Here is a 23,882-nt window from a genome sequence, read left to right on the forward strand (position 1 = left end):
TTTAAGCACTTACAGAAACAATCAGGTGTATTAGAAATGTTCAAATATATATATGCACCAATCTGCCTTTAATGTAATCTCATCCCTTTATTTGTCATCCCAATCTTGTGGTTCATTGAGGTCCTGTAACCCTGAGCACCTATAGTCTTGTAAAAGCTACCAGTTACCTGAGGTCATGTCTATAACCTGTCAATAATACATGTATGAATTTCTCTCTCTCCTTCTTTCTCTTTCTCACTCTCTCTCCCTCATCCGTGCCTTAGATCAATGCAAGTTCATAACATATCTTAATAAGTCACATTCCCCACACCTCTGGAAACACCAATTATTTCTATGTTTTACTTTGTACACCCTGAGAAGTCCAGAAACAAGAGCAGTGCATCATGAAGTGTAGAAACCCAAAAGACTTCTTTGGTGTTCTTTTACCCCGATCCTTACGGGGCTCTGACATCTAGATGGACTTCATTTTAGTCCATCATCCACCTTCTAGCTAAAATCGTTGTAGCCTGATACTGTGTAGTCAAAAGTATTCATTTTCAGTAGTGACTATTTCTGGTTCTTCAACTATTCCACTTCAGGAGCATAAGAATGGCACTTTTAACTTTACAGTGGTCTCAGAAAAGAAAAAAATAAAAGAAAGAGAAGAGACAGAAGAGAAGAGAAGAGAAGAGAAGAGAAGAGAAGAGAAGAGAAGAGAAGAGAAGAGAAGAGAAGAGAAGAGAAGAGAGAGGAGAAAGAAAGAGACAAAGAAAGAAGAAAGGAAAGAAAAAAGAGCAAGAGAGCAAAAGAAAGAAAAAAGAGAGAGAGAAAGAAAGAAAGAAAGAAAGAAAAAGAGAGAGAGAGAAAGAAAGAAAGAAAGAAAAAGAATGAGGAAGGAAGGAAGGATGGATGGAATGAAGGAAAAAATAATGTCTAATGAAATTAGTAGAGTAAAACTTCTAAGTGTTCATTTTCCTACAGATTTCCTAAAATCTCACCACAGGGGCTTCCTTGCCCTGTTTATAACAACCAAAAAGCCTAACCTGTTCACCTTTGTGACAGATCTTTATTTAATTTATACATGTGACTATAGTTGCTAGCTATGATAGTTAGGGATTTTGGCATTGGTCATAACTATTTCACTGGAACAAAGGTTACAAAGCAGCAATGACCTATCTTATTTCCTTAAATGGCATCTGATACTGTTAAAACAGACATTCCAGTTACTGACAGCATCCAAGGATCAGGAATCCCTGGCTTTTATTGGGAAACTCATCAATTTCTGCCATTGCTGTGTATAATCATCAACCAAATTACCATTCGTCATCATATGTCTTATTCATCTGCTTTCCATGGCAAGGTAAGGTGGAGTTGGTCCACTGTCCAAAGCAAATGATAAATTCTAGAATCAGTAATACAAAGAAGAAGCCAATTAAACGACGTTATTACATTTTACTAAGCTGCTCCAGACCAATTATAACCATATTTCTTTGTGGTCTAATTAGGTTCAACTCAGTTCCACAGTGTGGAAGCCTATAATGAGTGAACACATGAGAAACACGGTTCAGACTCCATGTGAGGGATCATTAATACGCTCTGGGCTGCTGCTTTGGAAGAGGCTGCACCTAATTATGTGGGTTAATGCACTTAAACTAAATGGATTAATTGCAGCCATTTTCAGTGTTTCAAGGCCCCTTAGACTGACAGAACTGTAGATTAATAAGTTGTTAGAGAGTGATCTGTTGAGCTGCCCCTTCTTTCTTCACTTTTACTCCATATGCTCTTAGAGGCATGAAATGCTAAAGTGTTGCGCTCTCTGCCACTTGCCTAAGAAATGATCAGACTTGGTGAACAGCAAAATACAATGCCTGATATGTCCAATAACTTCAGCTGACTTTGGATCAAAATGCACCATGCACAAGAGATAACAGATGCCTTGCTAGCACAAAACAGCTTAGATAACAGACTGAACTCCTTTCAGCTAGCCGTGGCTGACTAAAAGTCAGGCATACAGTCTAAAGCTAGCATTTAGGAGATCCCTTTAGCCGACTGAAAGTGTAAGACATGCAGACTAGGCAAGTTATCCAAGTAAAAAATAAAAGGCCAAGTCAGCTGGGACTATTCACATCAGCAAAGAGAAAACTTACAGGTATATAACAGGGCTTGTAAAATCATGATGGGATGGAAAGGGTGTATTGAGACAGATTGTTAACGATCTTTTTTGATGGAAGAAAAAAGGGATATCAAATTATAGCCAAGTTCAACCGCCCCGCAAGAAAAGGGTGTTCTATAGTTTGATTTTTTTCTTAGCTGGTAGTAGACCTTTGAAACTCCTTTGCAAGCCACACCATCATCAGAAACTCCCCTTAATGGAAAAATTAAGAATGGAGACTGAGAGATTATGAGGGAGGAAAGATCACAGGTACTTTTTCTGTCCCCTAGGTGCTTGTTTATGGCCCATGTTGCAGACAGAATACCAGGTAATATGGCCTGTTGAGATGAGTCAGTAGAACTGTTATGTCCTACCTTGTGGGGATTAAGACATAGAATGCTCCTCAGGACTTCCTCCTGGTTAGCTCAAGCAGCCATCTTCCCAGCACAGTAGATTTATATATCCCGTAAAAAATTTCACATGTATCATAAAAGGGGCCAAAAGGTCAAAAAGATTGTTGAACAGTAGATGATATGTACAACACTATCGGTTTTGACACCTATATCCTTTTGTAGACCTAGCTTCGGGGAACAGTCCCCATTTGCAAAGAACTTACATCTGAGATGTTTCACTGGCTTCTGAATGGCTTCTCTAAGTGACAGCAAGAGACATGCCAAATAGGTTTGTTTTCTCATATACACACTTGTCCTTAAGGCATTAAAGACAAAAACTGCTTCCTATTCCACTCCTGACTAAGAGGACCTGACAACTTAATAATTGAATTGGGTACTTAGCTCACTATGTTTCTGATGTGCCTCTTTAATTTATTTTGTCAGGATCTTTTTAACTTTTCTTCGACTGTTGCCAGCATGCTGTAGCTTGTCATAATGCCCATGAAAAAAGGTTTTATTAGAATTTTCCCCTCTCACATCTCTTCTCATATTAAGCCCCTGCCCCATGGTGGCTTGCAGGATCTGCCCAAATTGAATTGCCTGCTCTTGGAAAGCTTTGAGCTCCATGTCTCTGGTGTGATATTGTAAAGAAGAAAAAACTATGCCAGTGTGCACACTCAGTATTTTCATCCAAAGCATCAATAGCATAAATAGCTGTTTAATGACATTGTTAGATGTAACTGTCATGAGGAAGGAGAATGCAAATGTGTCCATGAAGTGAATGAAGCATTCGAAAACGTATCTTCAGTTGCAGATGCAGTTGCAACTGAAGTTGTAGTCAACATTGCAGTCAACAGCTCAATGTCCAAATGGAGATCAGTAACAAGTGGTGTCCCTTAGGGGTCCATATCGGGACTGGTACTGTTCAATATCTTTATTAATGACATAGACATAGTGGGATTGAGTGCACTCTTCAGCAAGTTTGTGGATTGCTGAGTGGTGCAGCTGCTATGCTAGAGGGAAGGGATGCCATCCAGAGGGACCTTGACAGGCTTGAGGAGTGGGCCAATGTGAACCCCATGAAGTTCAACAAGGCCAAGTGCAAGGTCCCACACCTGGGTCAGGGCAATCACCAGTATCAGTACAAGCTGGGTGATGAATGGATTGAGAGCAGCCCTCATGAGAAGGACTTGGGGATACTGGTGGATGAAAAACTGGACATGAGCCTGCAATGTGCACCTGCAGCTCAGAAGGCCAACCGTATCCTGGGCCGCATCAAAAGAAGCTTGGCCAGCAGGTCAAGGGAGGTGATTCTCCTCCTATGCTCTGCTCTCATGAGACTCCACCTGGAGTACTGCATCCAGCTCTGGGGTCCTCAGCACAAGAAAGACATGGACCTGATAGAGCAGGTCCAGAGGAGGGCCAGAAAAATGATCAGGTGGATGGAACACCTTTCCTATGAATAAAGGTTGAGAGAGTTGGGGTTGTTCAGCCTGGAGAAGAGAAGGCTCCAGGGACACCTTCTTGTGGCCTTTCAATATATAAAGGGAGCTTATAAGAAAGATGGAGAGAGACATTTACCAGAGCCTGTAGTGACAAGGCAAGGGGTTACAGTTTTCAAGTAAAAGAGGGTTGATTTAGATTAGAATTAAGGAAGAATTTTTTTATGATGAGGGTGGTGAGACACTGGAAGAGGTTGCCCAGAGAAGTTGTAGATGCCCCATCATTGGAAGTGTTCAAGGTCAGGTTGGACGGGGCTTTGAGCAACTTGATCTAGTGGAAGGTGTCCCTGCCGATGGCCAGGGGGTTGGACTAGATGGTCTTTAAATGTCCCTTCCAACCCAAACCATTCTCTGTTTCTTTGCTTCTCTGATTCTATGATTCAGCATGAATGTACTGTTTTATAGCAACCTCATGGAATGGTGTTTTTTTGAAATAGCATTTGCCATTATAACCAAGTCTATAATACACAACAGGGGGGAGTATGTCTGTGTTGCCACATGGAGATTTCATGCTTGCTCTAAGCCAGGCAGCCTCTATAGTTTCAGCAGAGAAATGCTTCACCTGGGTCACCAGTGCCAAATCCATCTGCTGTGTAAGCTGGCTCATTGAAAGCTCCATCAGTCTGCCTCTGCACTGCATCATACTAATGAGGTAATCACTGAGCTTCTAATGAATGGGATTAGCGAATGGGCAAGGATTGTTTGTTCTGGATCCCTTGTTCAAATGCAACTTGAGGCTCTCAAAATATTTGCTTGCAATCAGCTATGAGCTGGGTTCATTTCAGCTCTTACTAACTAGATGAAAGTCATTTTCATCACTATAGGATTTGCCAAATTTGCTGATAGAGGCAGCCTGCAGTTTGTAGCGGATATAAGTAGGGAGTTCTATTTCAGAAGTAAATTCTCTGTAGTAAGGTAAAGCAGTAGGTATCATAATTTGTAATTTCATGCCAGTACTAAACTTGGTTGGAAAAAAAGAGTGTCCTTCTATTAATTAGCTTTTCTTAATAGCAACTAATGAATATTTAATATTATATATAATGATCCAGTTATGTAGATTTTGTAGGATTGATCTAGAAAAAAAACCATCAGAAACTCTGACTTTTGTTTCTTCACCAAACCTAACTGCATTGATTTAAGAAGTTTTACAGTTTTGACCCTGAATGAGCTTAAGCACCTGCAAGATTTCTCTGAGCATTTTCTGTGCTCAACCTTTACTGACAAAAGACTGTGTCAGCTTTTAGGAAAGGAAGCATGTAATTGAAATCAGCGCAGGTGAGAATCTAGTTTAATATTTGTTATTCTTTTCAGTACCTATTCATTAAACCTTCACAGTAACCAAAAATATGTAACATAGAGATAGCTATCTTTTTTTTTTTTTCGGGTGAGAAACATTTTTGTCAAAAGATGTAACTTTTCATGAACAATAAAAACCAAATCATTTTGTGAAATTCTCTTCAATACTTCCTATGACATTTTAATTAAAACCATTTTTGAAATGCTTTATTTACTGGAGGAAAACTGCATTTATAGTACACGACACATTTAAAGAAGAATTTAAATGGCATTTTCAATCATGTTTTCAGCAGAAAATATTGTGGGTGAAAATGGAACAAAATCCCAAATGCTGCTTGCATTGAAACCTATGAAATGAAATCTAATGCAAAATTTGACATTTTTCATGAGATGCATTGCTTGATCTTTTCAACAGATTAAAGGTCTTTTCCTTTTAAAAAAATGGTAACAATATGTCTTAATGTTTATTTGTCCTGCTCTTTCACTAGTGTTTCTCATAAATAAATGTGGTGTTCTATGCATACAATGGGATTAAATAAGCATCTAATTGATGTGTTTGTAAATGGCACATATAATTGTGAAATTGCTTAGCTCAGATCTGGCAGAGCAAATTCTAAAGCAGCAGTGCACAGTATAAGAATCTGAGCTACATTATTTTTAAAATGTACAAAAACAATAATAAAAAAACAATCAAACAAAACATGTTGACTTCGTGGTTTTAAATGAGCAGAACTGGAGATCAAGAGCATGTTAAAAACACAAACAATAAAGATGAATTAACAGCTATGTATCTTACAGCACACTGTATACCAATTCTGGAGGCAAAGAAATAGCATTCCCCAGAGACACAGGGGACATAATTAAAATCTGTAACATAAGGTAAAACGTGTCTGCAATGAAGGGGAAAAAAAAAAAAAAAGGAAAAATTATTCACAATTATACTAACACACGGTATAAAACTTAGCTTTTCTTTCATACAATTAGTGTTTGTTGGCTATAGCAGTTTTAATATGACGTGATCAGTAAAGCAGACATTGACGTAGGGCCTGAATGTGAAATGCCTTGAGAATCCATTCCACTTCGCAGGGTGATCACAGGGTCTGCAAAAGCAAGAATAATTAATAAGTATTCACAGGATTTCCAGAGATTTGCTGATGTAAAGTTGTTACTGATGGAAGGGTGGCTACTTAAGATGGTCCCAAAATGCATAGTCAACAATGAAGTAGACATGACTGTAGAAGAGTGTATTTTCACTGATTCCAGTCTTAGGTAATTGTGGAAGTGGAAGGGGTGGGGAGGCTGAGAGTATAGACAAAACAAATTTATAAAGAAAATATGGCATATAGCCTGCTGTAGCAAGGAAAAGAGTAGATTTTGTGTTCTCTTCAATGCCAGCAGTTCCCGTACCTGGAGGATGGTGCATTTTGTTTTAAAAATACATTTTCCTGCAAAGTGGACTAAGTATAGAAGCCAGAGTGTGACACTGATGCACTTTGCAGGAGAGAATATGTCTAAGAAATATTGGTCTGTTTTCCATTTTTCCACACAATGAAGCCAGTAGACATTTTCTCTTGATAGGAAGGACTCACCATACCATGTGCAGAGCTCCACAACATAAAATGTTTACACTACTTAATGTAGACAGTCAATGGAAATAGAGAGGCAATTTTTGATGAAAGTACATGTTTCTCTCCAATTACTAGAAGAGAAGCCTCTTAGGACAGACATCAGCACCAAGATAGCACCTCCAAAATAGACATCAGCACTATAGACTTCTGAAGTTAGATAAATTGTATTTGTCACTCCCTGCCCCATGAAGAAGGCCTGTGTGTTTCAAATATCACTATGAAAAATATCAACAGGCTTAAGTAGTGTTTATGTTTATTCTACCTCTACTTCCTTAGTGAATATTGTTTGTATATATGCTATGTAAGAAAATCTGGTTAAACTTGGTATCAAGGAAAAGGAAAGGGATGGAAAAATAGTCCATTATTATTATTGAGCCCATAACTGAGAACAACTTTTTTCTTTTTTTTTTTTTTTTACTACAGGTGAAAGCCTTAGAAACACTCTTTGTCTTAATTATGCTTTACTGTAAACCAACAAGATGTCAAAATAGACCAGAGATTAAGCATCTGCTTCTCTCAAAGCAACAAAATACAAAACCATGTACGTATTGTCGTTTATGCCAATTATTAAAATTTTTCATAATAAGATATTATTTAGATAATATTTGAAATCAGATGTCCATTGTGTGCTGTGCTGCATATACAAAGTATAGAAGGCAGCTCCTACCTTGCATTCACTTAAACACCACAAAGAGCAAATAGAAACACTCTTTAATGAGAAAGGGTATCCTTCTGAAGATGACATCCATCTCAGCTAATTTAAGGTGTGAGTATCTCCATCTGAGTATAACGGCTCCCAGGCTCCAGGCTCCTATTACAGTAATTACATATCTAATCAATACAGCCAATGGATTTTTAGGGTGGGGGTCATTTGAGTAAAGATATCAATTTCAGAATTAGCTGAATTTCACTGCCTGTTACTGACTAGCATTAACTACAAAGGGATCTTCAGGATGACTTTTTCAGGTGCAGAAATGTACACTGTGGACACCTAAATTTAGCTGCACAAATTCAGTAGTAGAAGTCCTTCTAATATCACAAAAAGATTTGCTAGTTACTCAGACAAGTGGAAAGGCTCTGGAAAGGGGATGGACACCACTAATCATATAACAGGGTCAGCTGAAGCAGGGTGATCAGGGCTGTGTCCAGCTGGATTTTGAGTAGCTCCAAGGCTGGAGACTCCACAACTTCTCCGGTCAACCTGTTTCCCTGTTTGACTACTCTTACAGTAAAAAAAGCATTTCCTTATGTTTAAACAAATTTTCATATATTTCAGGTTGTATGAACTGCCTCTTGTCCTGTCAGTAGAAACCACTGAGAAGACCCTCGTTCCATCTTCTTTATACCTCTCATCAGGTATTTATACAGATGGATAAGATCCTCCTGAGCCTTACCTTCCCCAGGCTGCAGTCCCAGCTCTCTCAGTCTCTCCTCACGTCAGATGCTCCCATTCCTTAATCATCTTTGTTGCCTTTTGCTGGACTCACTTCACTATGTGCATGTCTCTCGTGCTGCGCCCAACACTGGACACGGCATTCCAGATGTTTCTCACCAGTGCTGAGTAGAGGGGAAGGATCACCTCCCTTGAGCTGCTTGCAACGCTTTGCCTGAGCTACGTGTGTTAGCATCACACAACCGCCAACTGGTTGTCTGGATTTCTTAGCACTGTCCTCAGTGCAGTCTCCTTCATGCCAAGCAATCAATGATGATGTGATGCAAATGTAATCAATCAGTAAATGACAAATTCAAGTCAATCACTAACAGATGCCTGCCTTAAATAAGCTGGCCATGCTCCTTTATGATTAGTGTGTGGATGTGTGCATGTATATGCACATATATATGTACGTGTGTGTGTGCAAGTGAGTGAGAGAGCTTACATGTGAGTACACACATGCCTGTGTACAGGAGAGAAAGAACGCGGTCTAATCAGTTTCTGTGGACCTTGGACAGGTTTTTTCTCCAAGGACTAGGACAAAGGGCACCATATGTTTGACATGAAAGCAAACCCTACTACCAGCACAAGCCATTACTCTTGGCAGGCTCTGCAGCTACTGGGGATTATGAATCTTGATTTGCAGGCAGGGAAAATATTCAACATTGCAAAACCCATTTAAATTAGAAATAGATAATCTACAGACTTGTCTCTTGAGTGTAACAAGAGAGATTCTCCAGACACAATCTAACTACAAGATATATTGGGCCAACAAACTTAATATATGTTTCTGGTTTAGTTGAGGATAAAAAGGAGTTATTTTTAGTTACTGAAAAAGAGTTTGAGTTCTGTCATACTTTTAGGTTTTGATTAAAGAGGGGGCTTACTATTTGCTATAGTAATAGTTATGCTGAGTTTAGCAGTTCTAGTCATGGACTATACAGTCTTGTGTTAGCTACTATATAAATAGAGAACTAAATTACAATCCCTAGGGGGAAAAAAAAAAAATGTTGGGGTAGATCTTTGGGTTTTTATATCTGGGGAACTTTACCAGTAGAAACCTGTGTGACTCAAGGCTTTGCCCATCCATATTTCAGCGAATCATTTCTATTACCTTCACAGTCAATGAAAGGAAGCAGGCATATTTATCTTGACTTTTTCATGCATAAAGAGAGAGGGCAAGAAAAGAAGGGGCAAATGAAAATGACTCTGCTGCTATCAGGCTGCTAAGATTACTGTCCTGTGCAGGCTAACAGACTTCTTTACTGTGAACTGCAAAAACAGACCGTAAAGAGCTGCTCCAGTTTTGTGGTAGCTCTAAGTTGCAATAGGGACCCGACCTACGGATCCATCCTACAGCCCTCCTTGGCTTCAGCAAAGCACCTTTCACCCCTTTGGAGTTTACAGTGTAGACTCTGCTCATTTATTTAGTCTAGCCTGTTCTGCCTGTGAATTAAAGAGCTAGTCTCAGGGGAAAATAAATTCTCCAGAATAATAAACAAATTTGATCCTACCTGCTGTTGCTTTGAATCAAGTGAGATCTCTGTCTTTCCTCTAAGTAAATGTGATGAAACACATCACACCGTGTAAGTAAGTTCTGATGATACAACTTTTGACTTTTGTAAATTTATACAGATTTAAGGCTTTTTCATAGACATTAACCTCAATGAACTTCTCTGTTGGAGAAGGCTCATCCGCATAAGTTGTAGTCCATTATTAATAGTAGTTGACCATTATATATGCAGAGATTTTTGGCCATTCCTTTAAAGTGTGAAACAATGGTGTTCATTACAAGCTGACTGAGATGACTAAAGGAGGCCTATGAAATTATCAAGTGGAAGTCTGCATCGCTGAAAGAGGAGAGCTGATCCAAAGCTCACTAAAGTTAGTGCAAACACTCTCACTGACTTTATCTAGCTTTGCATCAGGCCCATATGAAATTTCTTACAGTTGCTCTGCAAAGTCATAGTCTGTAAACCCACACTGTTGAAGTAAGTCTGATGAATTGTCCAAAAGATGGAGAATATAGGACAGATTGAATGGATGGATTTTGGTACTGAGTACTGAAAACATGGACATGGAAACAGCTCTTCGGAACTATTCATAGCCACCTTCTCAACATGTCAAACTCATGCAGGGAGTGAGCACGTGCCAGACCTGGACCCTTGGCGCAGGTATCCTGAGCTGCAGCCTAAAGAAAGGAAATGGTGGGTCCTTGTATCGATTTTGCCATTTTTGTTTAATTCAGGTGTTTTTTTGTTTTGTTTTTGTTTTCTTTTGTTTTTAATCAACATTCCCATTTACATTCTAATGAACCTGTTTTCAAGGCACAAATGTCTTTTGAAGTTTTTGGACTGAATCCTTCACATATGCAAATCTACACTGATTAAGCCCATGTCCTGTCACAATATATTGTATTTATCTGCTTTCCCCTGAAAGTGTTGTATACTCTATACCACTCTCAGATGTAAATTGGAAAGTAGCTTCCAAATATGACAGAGCTGAAATCCCGCAACATCATCTCATTCATGATAGAGAACCTAAACTCATCTGCAAGGCTGATAGTGAAGATAGCATCTTGTAACATGACGATCTAAGTTTTCTGTTTCTGAAAACCCTCAAGAGAATGTTGATGGGAAAGTAGGAAACCTCTGGTTGTTTATGGTTTTTTGCCTCTAGTCACTTGTAGTTGCTAATATTCTTTTTTCCTTGATGTACCAGAGAACTGAGATAAGTGTGCAGAGCACGATAGTTCTGAGAAGTACAGAAATCTCTCAGATTTTCCAGACATGTGTGGTGGGTTGACCTTGGCTGGACACCAGGTGCCCACCGAGCTGCTCTATCACTCCCCCTCCTCAACTGGATAGGGGAAAGAAAATATAACAAAATGCCCATGGGTCAAGATAAAGAAAAGGAAAGATCGCTCACCTGTTACTGTCATGGGCAAAACAGACTTGACTTTGGGAAATTAATTTTTTGCAAATCAAATCAGAGTAGGATAATGAGAAATAAAATCAAATCTTAAAACACTTCTCTACCCCTTTGTTCTTCCCAGGCTCAATTTCACTTCCAATTTCTCTACTTCCTCCGCACCAAGCAGCACAGGGGGATGAGGAATGGGGGTTGTGGTCAGTTCATCACACATTATCTCTGCTGCTCCTTCCTCCTCACACTCTTCCCCTGCTCCAGCATGGGGTCCCTCCCACATAAGACAGTCTTCTATGAACTTCTCCAATGTGGGTCCTACCCACGGGCTGCAGTTCTTCACAAACTGCTCCAGTGTGGGTCCTTTCCACATGTCCTTTCCATGGGGTGCAGTCCTTCAGGAACAGATGGCTCCAGAATGGGTCCCTCAGTGGGTCACAAGTCCTGCCAGCAAATCTGCTCCAGCATGAGCTCCTCTCTCCCCAGGGTCCATAGGTCCTGCCAGGACCCTGCTCCAGCATGGGCTGTCCACAGGCTCACAGCCTTCTTCAGGTGCAGCCACCTGCTCTGGTGTAGGCTCCTCCACAGGTTGCAGGTGGATATCTGCTCCACCATTAACCTCCATGGGCTGCAGGTGGATATCTGCTCCACCGTTAACCTCCATGGGCTGCAGGGGGACAGCCTGCCTCACCATGGTCTTCACCATGGGCTGCAGGGGAATCTCTGCTCCGGCACCTGGAACACCTCCTCCCCTGCCTTCTTCACTCATCTTGGTGTCTGCAGAGTTGTTTCTCTCACATAGTCTCACTTCTCTCTTCTGGCTGCTGTTGTGCAGCAGTTTTTTTTCCCCTTCTTAAATATGTTATCACAGAGGCGCTACCACAGTCACTGATTGGCTCAGCTTTGGCTAGCAGCAGGTCCATCTTGGAGCCGGCTGGCATTGGCTCTATTGGACATGGGGGAAGCTTCTGGCATCATCTCACAGAAGTCACCCCTGTAGCCCCTCTGCTACCAAAACCTTGCCCAATGCAAACCCAATACAACATGGTAGATATACTTTGCTTAGGTATTCAGGATTCAACAGATCACCGGCTTTGAGCATGAACATCAAATTTACCCCTATGTCAAATAACCTTCCTCTGCAGTTGGGGTGCAATTCATGACTTAACTCATTTGAACTGAATCTCTTCCACCTGTGATGGTGGGGAAGGGTGTCTGAGGACCCATGTCTTCAGTTTCTGATCACCTTGATGATGGTTTCAACCTGGGCCTGATATAATTACTTTATTATATACATGAATTCTTAATGATGCATTTTCAGGATAGAAAAAAAAAAGAAAAAAGACAAGGAAATGAAGACAAAAGTCACAATACTAAGAAAATCTGTGGTGTTTCCTGCCTCTTTGAAACTGAAGCTAATCAGATACCAGATTAGTCTGAGAATTGCATTACTGACATTGTGAGTCTTGCAGACCTAAATCTTTATCTGGGCCTTTGTTCAAAGGTGCTATAAGATGATGAGATTTTGCCTTCAGTAAAGCCTGTTTTTTCATCAGTTAAAGTTACTCCTTTTTAAATAGTCCTTCCCACTAATTTTCTAGGGAAGTAAATGATACCCACTTTTCATTATAGAAATGTTACACATTTCTCTAGTGCACAACTGCCCACAGCAGAAAAGCTGGTTTTTTTTATTCAGTCACACTGGCCATTTCTGCTTATACTGGAATTTTAACAACAGCTTCTTAAAATAGGACAGACCTAATAACCCAAGAGTCTTCTGTCAGAAAAAATGAGATAGCAGGGTGATGATATACCCCATGCAATATTGCTTCATATTCACTTAGTCATTTATTTCTCCTGTGCATTCTCTTAACTGCATCAATGGGGCTCAGCAACCACCTTTGATTCAACTTCACTGAAATAATTTCTTTTTCCGTTTAGAAATACGACCCAGTAGAAATCCTGATCCTTTGGAAGTTTAGAGGACTTCTGGCCCTGACATCAATGGCTTCTAATGTGGCAGCTGCAAATCATTGGTAATCTAGGACTTTCAGAGGCAAATGTTAATGGAAGTACATGGGCATCTTTCCGGGACCACCACAAGTTTAAGACATAGGTGTATCTTATGGATAGTTCCTATGGATTGTTCCTATGGAACAATTCTTATGGATTGTTCCTAAAGCAAAACTAAATCAAGAAATGAGATGATCCTGGAAACAACAACAACAACAACAACAAAAAAGACCAAAAACTCCAACAACAACAAATCCCAAGCCCATACTACAGGCACTGTTTGATGGTCCAAGAAAGAAGTTGTCTCTGTAAGCCAGCTCCTTGGGATTCACTACACTAAAAGACATCTCAACCATTTTCCATCTTCATGCTAGAAGATTGGCATGTGCCTAGCAGGAATTCACCCCCATGCATTTCTATGTCTGAGCTGTAAAGATTTGTCTTAGCAATGCATTCCCTATCAGTGTCACAGTACATGGCAAAGTTTTTAAGAAACATGCAACTGATAAAGTCATGTAGACCTATAAAACAAGTATGTAGCAGTGTCAGAATCTGCACCTAGGAGCCAAAACTGAAGAGTATGACTTAATTATGGCAAGAAATATAATAGGTGATATCACATTTCAGAACTGAATACTGCTAGCAGGACTTTGGGGATCATGAGAAAATACATTTCACAAAGGTGGAATGTCCAGGGCCTGGAAGATGACACATAATGAATGAGGTGGGAACAGGGGAAAGGGAAGGAATAATTTTGCCAAACTTCTTAAAAACAAATGCTGCTATAAAAGTAGCAAGACTATGTGTATAAGGATTTTTAAATTATCTGATGTTGAACATATGCAACATCAGATAATAACATCACAAGCTCAACTCTGATTAAATGGCAAGTGAATAGCAAATCTCAGCAGCGTTGTCTTATAACATCAAAACAAGGGGAAAATCTCCTATTTATGAATGAACTGACCTTATTTTTTCCCTCATGGCACATTGTGCATAGCAGATTTGTGTATGATTGAAAAGTCATTACATAGTTCTTTGACATGACAATGTTTAACCCGAGACACAGTTCCTTTTCATCCTCCAGTAACTTCTCATTATTTGAGTCATACAAGTTGACATAAGCCCTGAATGCATTTTTTGAAGTTGTGTGAGGTGTAGAGCTAGGGTTCTGACAAGTTCTTCCAGTAAGTTCTGTCAGGAGTCCCAAGGACCTACCTGAAGCACAAACTTACAAGATAATGTAACTCACCAAAGACTCAATGACATTTTGCTAGCTTTCTCTCTGGCCAGTTGTTTTGGTCCATAGAGCTTCAACACCTCCACACCAACCTCCACACCTCCAACACCAACACAAGGTTTTCTGTACTTCCTGCTTTTGACCATTAATGCTGACGTCACTGCAGATGTTTCACCACCTTATATGGTTATGCCCTTGTGTGTTGCTCCGGTCCAGGGTCCACAAAGACACCCACACAGTGCTATGGCAATGCACTGGTGAAAAGGTGAAAATGGTGAAAAGGTAGGAAAAATAAAGATGTGTCCAAAACTGACATATGGAAATAAGTAAACAAGCAATTCCATTCTCCAAATAAGGTGAGCTTAAAGGAAGAAGTCCTTCATGCCCATACTAAAGCAAGTCAGGAGAGAGAAGGAATCAAAACCACTTAAAAATAAGGCTTGCTTCTTCTCAAGGTCACAACTCATAGAAGATGTTTCTTCCAAAAAATGCGTATTATTTTCTCCTCATTACCTTTCTTGTAGAAACAGTGTCATCCTACTTCTCAAAAAAAATCCCTGTTGTTTGGGATTTCCTTCATAACATTCCAATAACAAACTAAAGAAACTTATCTAGAACCATGTTCTTCAGAAGAAGGAAATGCGGAAGAGTAAGGCTTAAAGTGCCTTGGGTTATGACTTCACTTTGTTGCTTGAAAAAAAGTTTAAAATTGCCAGCAATGCATGATCTAAATCTAAGTGACATTAAACAGATTGCTCTGAATGACCAAGAAAATAGTATTGGTCTTTGTCCATCCATGAGCTCACCTTGCACTTTAAGCTGCATTAACTTTGCTCAGCTACAAGATGCAGTCTTTTTCTCGCATCTGTCTTTTTATTTTTAAAAAGCAATTTGGAGAGCTTGGGGAGTGGAGACATTGTTAGGTTAATAGTGAGAAATTCTGTTTGTCGTGAGGAGGATGAAAAGGAGAACATAGCACAGAGATGTTAGATTTGTCGACATTTCAGGACAAGGTGTTTCTTCCTGTTGCCACTTGGAACAAAAAGGTGAATTATTTTGTTCGCCTTTTTGCAAGTGGTAAGGTTATCAGGCAAAAGCTGCTAGCAGAGAACAGCAGGCACAGCGCTCCCACTGTACTTCTTTAATCAGACTTCTACAGTAATGGAGGCAATTTGAAGATGTTATGTTAAGATAGAAGTACCACCACTTACATGGCCTATTTTCCTCCCTCTTACCTCACCTTCAGAGTGCTCCAAGGCAATCTGAACATTCATCCTTTTTTTTTAAACGTGCTTTAACCCCTGTGTCCTCAGGTACAAGTTAACATTTGAGCCAGACAGTATACATCTCCATTCCCCAAACTTCATGGACAAGTGACTACAGTCTCACTTGCCTTGAAACAGGCCACATCTCTTTTGGTTTGTGCAGTCACTGCCTATCTTCCTCTAGAAAGAAAGGGCTCCCAGACTCACATTTGTCAACTCCCGTTGTGTGGAGGGAGGAAGGAGAGAGAAAATCAACTTTATGAACATGCTGAATTTTTCTGGGAAACACTCAGGATAATACCAAAATGAGAGACATAAAACACTGGCCAGGTAAGACATCATGTGCTGGAGACTAATAGCGATTAGATAGCAGACCTGATGAATCATCAGTTTGCACCAATGTGGCAAATCTTATGTTCCTTTGGGAACACGCAGAATTACTGGCATTTGACTTTCAGCTCGGATTAAGTATCAGAAAGAAAAACGCTAACTCAGATTAAAATATGTCTGGTTGCATGAAAAGACAATTGCAAGGAGATGGATGCTTAAACACTAGAGTATGTAGCCAAGGCTGCCTAGCGTGCAAATCACTCAGTACCCATTCAGAGTATCATTACTATTTCACCATCCCTGAGAATCTGCCAAGAGTCATGCGGAAATTCCAGACTTTCACCTTGCAGCAGCATTTAACTACAGAGCAAGCAAATCAGAGCTGTAAAAGGTGACAGAAACCCTTAAATTCTCATTCACTTGATAGTGGAAACAGAGCTGATAAACCCTAAAAAAGCCCACAGAAGACACACAACATGTTTAGCATTAAACTCCAGCTATTTCAGCTACGGGAGCAGGAACTGTATGCTCCGTGTTTTGTTTAAAGGGAACTGGTAGAACCATGTCAAACCATAACATGGTTTGTGGAGAACTAGAGAAAATGAGAGTTGAAAAGCCCACCTCTCAGGAAAGAAAAACACAGGGGAGACTATGTACATTGCATAGCAGTGTTGTTGTCTTACACACTAATGGATATTTCAGTGCAGCAGCCCTGCATATTTAAATGCAATAAATTGCATTTCTTCTCCATCAGATTTTTAATTTTTTTTTTTTTAAAGACTATTTAACTATGAAGGGAACAGAAATTATTTTAGTCAATGAGGATAGAGATGTAATGGATAAAACTCCTACTACTAGAATTAGAACTGCAACTTGTAATGTTTTCATTAAGAACAGTACTGGAAATAAATTGCTTCACAGAGAACTAATTAAAACCAGAACTAATAAATTCCATAGATGTAAACATAATGCATTTTTGCATCCATCTGAACACTAGCTGCTATTAACTCTGGGTGATGCTGTTTTTACATACATATGTTGGTGTTATTCATACAGATGGTGCCAGGTCTGAAGCACTGAATGGAAGGACACTTCACACGGTTGCTTCACTTACACACTAGCAATAAGTACTAGATAAATGCAAAACCTAATCCTATCAGGAAGGAGATATTTTAGTAGACACCAGGGAGACTAAAGCAGTTAGTCCCTGCATCAGAGCAAAGGCTTGTGGCAGGAAAACGCAGATACGTCAGGGAATTCACTCTGATATTTGTAGAAAACCTTGATACGTCTTTTGGATACCTCTTCATTTGGTCCTTAGTTGGCTGTTCATAAATGAGAGTAAGAATAACTGAGTTGACTTTCCTTTTGATCTCTCCCACCATCCTTCTAGTGTAGTGGGGTGAAATATTCTGTCTATTGCAGGTTTGTTCCTTTTTCTACTGCCCCAGACAAGTACATATGGAGCATTATGGATTAGATTCTTCTCATGCAAATACAAATGCTCCACATCAACACGAATCACTCTCATTTCCCTGTAGAGAGTGGAGAGATACAAGCACTTCTGGAGGACAGTCCAGCTCACCTTTAATCTATTCAACAGCTCAGAAAAAACACCATTTAACATGTTTGTTATCTAAACATTAGCCTGAAAGAGTCAGGTTTAGCTGTCTGTACTTAGTGAAATTAGTCCCACCCTGATTGTTTTATAATTTACTTCTGAAATATTTTTGTATTTTCTTATTCTGTTCACAAGTTTTAATGGTTTGCCTTGTATTTTTTCCCTATAAATAAATCTTCAGTGACCAGATACACTAGTGCTGCAACCACTAGTATAAGGAAAAAAGGCAATCTTCATAAAAATGTGCCCTGGAAGTGATAATGTCTGGTGTGTCATTCCCCCCTTTTTTTTTCTTAATGTACACACAAAGTGTTCCCATTTTCCTATGGAGACCAGATTATTCTAATTTCCTTGGACAGTATTATTGGAAATATGCATAAGTATTAGCTCTCATGCTAGATCCTACTGATAGCCACCTAATGAAAACCTCATAAATTCTTTAGTTACTATATGGATATGGCTTCCATCTTGTTTTCCCCATGGTGTTCTTCATATACAGAAAAGCGACCCCCTCCTCTAATATGTACGTTCTCCTGCAATCTCTACCAAAAATGAAAAAATAAAATAAAGTAAAATCCACAGATTGAAGGGAGGAATGGAAAAATATTTCAAAGAAAGATCTCTGAGTTACTAAACAAACAACCGTGTCAGAAGTCCCTGAGCAGGAAATAATCAGAGACTTGGACAGTGCCTGAGGGAATATCCTATGTACATCATCTGTTATTACTCTTCCCTGGGTGTCTGCTTATGGATTCTGCTGGAGGCAGTAAATGGGTGAAATATTCCTTTTGTACTGACAAGAGTGGATGACCTTATATCCTCGAAATCAGCTCTGTCAGATTTATCAGGGTGCTGCATCTATTTGACTCCTCTCTGTTTATTATCCCTATCGTGAACAGCATCACTAAGGGGATTATGTAGACTTCCAGAAGCATCTTCATTTTCTTTTGAAAAGAAACAGAAGTTTGTTGGGGAGGGAAGATAATCATGAGTAGTCACCAAAGAGTCAGTTATACATTATATATTCTGCATTGTGCCTCTGGTTCCATTTATGTGAACGGAAATGATTAAGATTTTACTTACTCTTTAGCATGTAGTGCTATAGGAGATTAACAGACAAAAGAGGGGAGATGAAGTATTTAAGGGCTCCAGGAGACACAGAGAGAACTTTTGCGTACCAAAGAAGCCTTTTTACAGCTAAAATCTGTTAAACAAAAGGCAGAGCAAGAAAAAAAAGGGAGAAAAAATGAAGAAAAAATGGAAAACATCCATTTAGGTATTTTTAGCAGATCTTGGATACCACAGTGACTGAGGTCTTTGACATGCTTAACATGAAAATGAAAAACTAGTCTAGGCAAAATACAAGAGAGTAAACTGTAGGGAATTACTATGAATCTATGGAATGGAAAGACATTTTTGAGTTATCTTTAACTCTATGTCTCTAGAGTTATTTGAAAAGAAGAATAATTGTGGTAGTTGCTGCACAGTCTTCTCCATCTGGCACAACCAAGATCTAGAAAATAACAATTAGCAATGAATTTTGGCACTGCCCACTGCCTTTTTCAGAGTGATGTTACTGGACATCATATTTAGTGTGACTGAGCAGAAGCCTACACATCCTCACACACACCAAGCAGGAGGCATTTCTCTCTCCTCAGACACTGAAATTCACCCTTGACAGGAATGACAGTGGCATTGAAAAAGCAAGCAAACAAGCAAAGAAATAACAAATCTGTAATATTTATCATCAGTTCTCTGCTCTGTTCTTGACCTGCAGTTGGCAGCACTTGGGAGGATCAGAATAATCTCAAATTACACTTTGCCAAGTCTCCAAGACTCTCTTTAGAGGTTTTTTGCCTTGACTGCACTGGATTCCTAGTTTGGAATTCCTTAGTTGGAGGTGGTAGATTTCTGCAGCATGACACCCCAGTCGATCACTTTAAGTGACATTTGAAAGCACACAATTCCTCTAGCTCTTCCCCCCCTCAGTAATGCTACATTGCAGCTGCATCTTGAAATAAACAACTCCTTCCTCCTCTGTAACAGATGGTGCTGTGTAACCCAGAGTACAAGCATATTTGTAGCAGCGGTAATGAAGAAGGAAAGATGGGCAGACCGGGGTGGGAGGGATCATGCACACTCAGGAGACCACTTTGCCTGTTATTCCCAACAGTGAAGATGAAGGAGATGTGAATCATTATGAGAAGGATAGCAACACTCATTGGTACATGTCAGGCTGTGTTTTAGACCAGCTTCATCTTCTTTTTTTCTTTGTTGAGGAATAGTAAATATTTAAGGGGAAACTGTGATGCTACTTAAAAAGCACTTACCTAATTAAACCTCAAATGCAGAAATCGCGATTCACTCAGAGATGCACTCTGTGATGCTCACCACCTAAGGCTATACCTCAGCCATATGGCACTTTAATAGATACTAGCAGAGGGAGCCCTTTTTATTTTTTAACAGATGGGTGCATGCTAGATACTGGGGTTGGAGCAGAGGGGAGAATGAAATAAAATGAAATAGAATGAAAGGAAAGAGAATCAAGAAAGAAAGAGGAAGTTCAAAGGATGAATTCGTATTGAACTCTTCCATTTCTGCTCAAGACAGCTGGAGGTCTTGTTTCTTTCCTAGAAAGAACTTCTGTTGTTTCCAAGTCCTTGGACTCAGACTCGCTGATCACAAACCTTTTCACAGCAGAGTAACTATGTAAGCCGTTGTCCTTACAACAGAAATACCATTACTGATTTCAAAGTTTGCTTGTCCAACCAATATTTGCATGAGTTTAGGAGTAGGATTCAAGTTTTTATAGTGTTTCTTCTGTTGTACCTTCCCCCTCCAGGGTCATGCTCACAGTGTATATCACAATCTCAACAAGTTTGGGCTGTATCAAAAATCAGCTAGAAGACCTCAGAAGAGAAAGTCAGTGCCGTAGCATGTTGCAAAGGAAACATGGTGAATATAAACTCCAAGTAAAGAGTCAGAAAAGAGAGGGTTATTTGAAAATAAGCCATTTATTGGGATGTCTAGCTTTCAGATAGGTCCTGATCTAGTAAGACTGCAGTTTTAATTGCAGGTATTGCATTCCCAAAATAAGAGTAACAGCCTGACGACCGTAGGGCTAAAATAATATGGTTCCGTTTACATTATGGTTGCTACATGGCTTAATGTTTTCCACATTTCTTTGGATGGCTGCCGTTTCCTCTTCTGGAGCAAGTGTCAAGGATCTAAGATGATCGTGGCTTTGGTGCCAGAGCCAAAATGGTACATGATACCTGGCACCCCTTCCCATCTTTGCCTTACAGTACTTCCATAAATATCATTCCTTTCATCACACGCATTTGTTTCCCACTTCTCAGGGAAAGTTTGTCTCAAAATTTGTCTCAAAAGGCCTGTGGGAACTTGGTGGCAATCTTTTGTCCTCCAGGGATTGATAAGGACCTCTTTCTAGGGTAATGCGAAAGCACAGCATGCAGAGCCACTAGGTTTTGCAATGAACAGAAGATATTTCAAATTAGCAGCAGTGTGGCTGCACCAACATGGTACTCTAGATAATTTGCTCTGCTAACATTACTGTACTGATTCTGGGACCGTATCACCCAGGGTTATGTATCTACAGCAGCTCAGATATCCTTGCTGCAAAGATACGCAATATGTAAAGTATGCTACATGTGCTCTTGATAAAATGCAGTGTGTATTATCTTGTTCTATAGAAACTGTGAATCCACAAGATGTATTAAATATTTACTTAATCAGTGATTTTTTACTATTGGTTCCAACTTCTGATGTCCATCTGTGTACCATAAAAAACCATGTCCTGTGAATGTATTCTCAGAGCATTAATTCCTTTATTGAGAAACTCTCTTGTTATTTTAATCTTTCATCTGAATTCCTTAGGAGAAAATTATAATTAACGTAGGTCTTTTTCATTGTTATTCATCACTCTCTGCAATAGTTCAGTATTTTAAAAAGGCAAAGCTGGATGTTTCCAACAAAGCACAACTTTCATATTGGATTCTACTGAATTTTAACTCCAAGAAATAATAAAAGGAAATGTATTAAGATGTCTCTGTTTATTTCAGATGTTGTTTCCCAAACTCTCTGTAGATCTATGTCAGATTTGAATGCCTGTGTGGGTAAACTAGGTCTACTCATGGCTGTCACCTTGCAAGTCTTTTAACGGGCCCATGCTAGACATGTTATCAAGTTATATCCTTAGACCATTATCAATTCTTATATTAAAATTGCCTTTTACCTAACACTTTGAAGATTTTTGAGTAGAGCTACCTGTTTTATTTGTTTTTATTTTTTAAATTTTATTTATTTGGGTCAGTGACTAATCTAGAGTTTCTCTCCCAAACATTCCTGATTTTCCATCAGACTTACAACACCAGCTTCTGAAAGGGGTAGCATTGATATGTAATAGCACATCTGACTACTGTTTTCTGCCTTCCTTCATCTCCTCCTGGATCCATTACTTCGCCTGAGATCCGACTTTGCTAATAGCTGGAAAAATCATTGTGTTCTCCCCATAAAAGGAAATACTGAAATATAACATGCTGTTCACTGCTTCCAGAATTTCCTAAATAATTCCTGATGTAAAGGCAGAGATTACGCCGTGGTATTTGCCCAATGCCATAAGGTGCACTCTTCTTTCAGTCATTTCCATGTGTGGGATTTAGTTTCTATGCCACCACGTGGAAAGCAACAGCAGAGAGGTATGCCCCTGAATGGCCTACCTGGCCAGTCCTGTTTTAATTAGGTTACACTCAAAAATTGAGAAGAAGTTGTCATGGATCAACTGTACACAGGGGCAGGATATCCTTAAATCCAGCGTGGGGCTGATGGAGTCAATAACACAGTTTCAGCAATTCATTTGCTTTTTTTTCTGAATTCTTTTCATGGATCTTTTCTAGCTTGTCCAACATCATACAACCTGAAAGGAAGAATTTCCAACCTGAGAGACAGAAAGCAGCTGAGACGAACCCTCTGTTAGAAATGGGAAAGCAAGTATTATTGCAGGAACTGTTGTACCATCTTTGTGAGGCTGATTGCAATACTGCTGTAAACACAGAACGTCTGGTTCTCACACTAGAAACATTTTATGCTTAATGTAATTCAGTTTATGGCCCCAATGCACTGCAAGAGTGGTGTAAAATGGCATTAAAGTTAATGAGAATCAGGCCTAGGGATTCTAATATTTGCTTTCTACTGCGTTTGAAATGACTTCTGTTGTTTTATAGCAATGTTTAAAAGTCAGTACAGAGATATTATAAATAAAAAATCCTGGGTCACATCCATCCATCCATCCATCTATCCATCCATCCAAGAGAAATGCAATGCAGCAGTTGTTACAGAGTCTAAGCCTTGACTGAATTACAAGTAGGATTAATTTGGCCTTTTAAATTTAGATGTTGATACAGTACTTTCTCTAAATCCATGTCTTTCAACCATTTCAAATCAGCAACACTGTATTCAAAAGGCAAAATTTTTCACGAGCCTCATTTTACATTTTTTCTGTGAGTAAAAAATGAACCAAGGATAACAATGATAAACCTAAACAATGTATTGTGAATATGTTTCAAAATGCTGACAGAAAATATTTGCCCTTGCATGGAAGAAATGCTTGGGGAAAACAGAAACAGAGATTTCCTTTACCCTCAACTCTAATAACCTTTTTAATGACTTGTGAGCCATTTGATTGTTTGTGATGAAAACTCCTTGTTTCTGCTTATGTAAGGATTTTATTTATTATTATGGTAGTTGGCTTTCTGTCTCCAAAATTAGTTGGAGCCCAAAGGAAAGTATTAAAAAAGAAATCCCAAATTTCTGATATTTCATCATTTCAACAGTTACATTATAACAAATATCCAGATCTCTCAGGTACTCTCAGAGCTGTATTTTGCAGAAGTATTATACTTCTATAAGGCTGGAGAGAAATATAACAGAAATCCAATAATACAAATATGTTGAGACCATCCTGCTATTTGGAAGAATGCAAGTGTGTATGACTACAAAAGAGTAGTTGCGATACATGCAGATATTCTTTGCATATATAATTGCATTTTCTTACTAAAAATGAACATTTTTACGTAGACCAAAATAAA

The 23,882-nt window shown here is 39.3% G+C and overlaps 1 protein-coding gene across 5 annotated transcripts in view; it reads right to left on the bottom strand.

Annotated features, from left to right (window-relative positions):
* Positions 1 to 5,541: 5,541 nt before the first annotated feature.
* Positions 5,542 to 23,882, bottom strand: part of TSNARE1 (t-SNARE domain containing 1) — a 515,811-nt gene continuing 497,470 nt past the window's right edge. For all 5 annotated transcript variants that reach the window (XM_075495358.1, XM_075495359.1, XM_075495360.1 and 2 more), the window contains one exon: positions 5,542 to 6,421. Coding sequence is in view for 2 of the 5 variants with exons in the window: in XM_075495359.1 (XP_075351474.1) it covers positions 6,327 to 6,421 (95 nt within the window). In the remaining 3 variants the exon portion in view is untranslated. The remainder of the gene's footprint in view (positions 6,422 to 23,882) is intronic.

The sequence above is a fragment of the Mycteria americana genome, chromosome 2, assembly GCF_035582795.1.
Source record: "Mycteria americana isolate JAX WOST 10 ecotype Jacksonville Zoo and Gardens chromosome 2, USCA_MyAme_1.0, whole genome shotgun sequence".
Lineage (NCBI taxonomy): Eukaryota > Metazoa > Chordata > Aves > Ciconiiformes > Ciconiidae > Mycteria > Mycteria americana.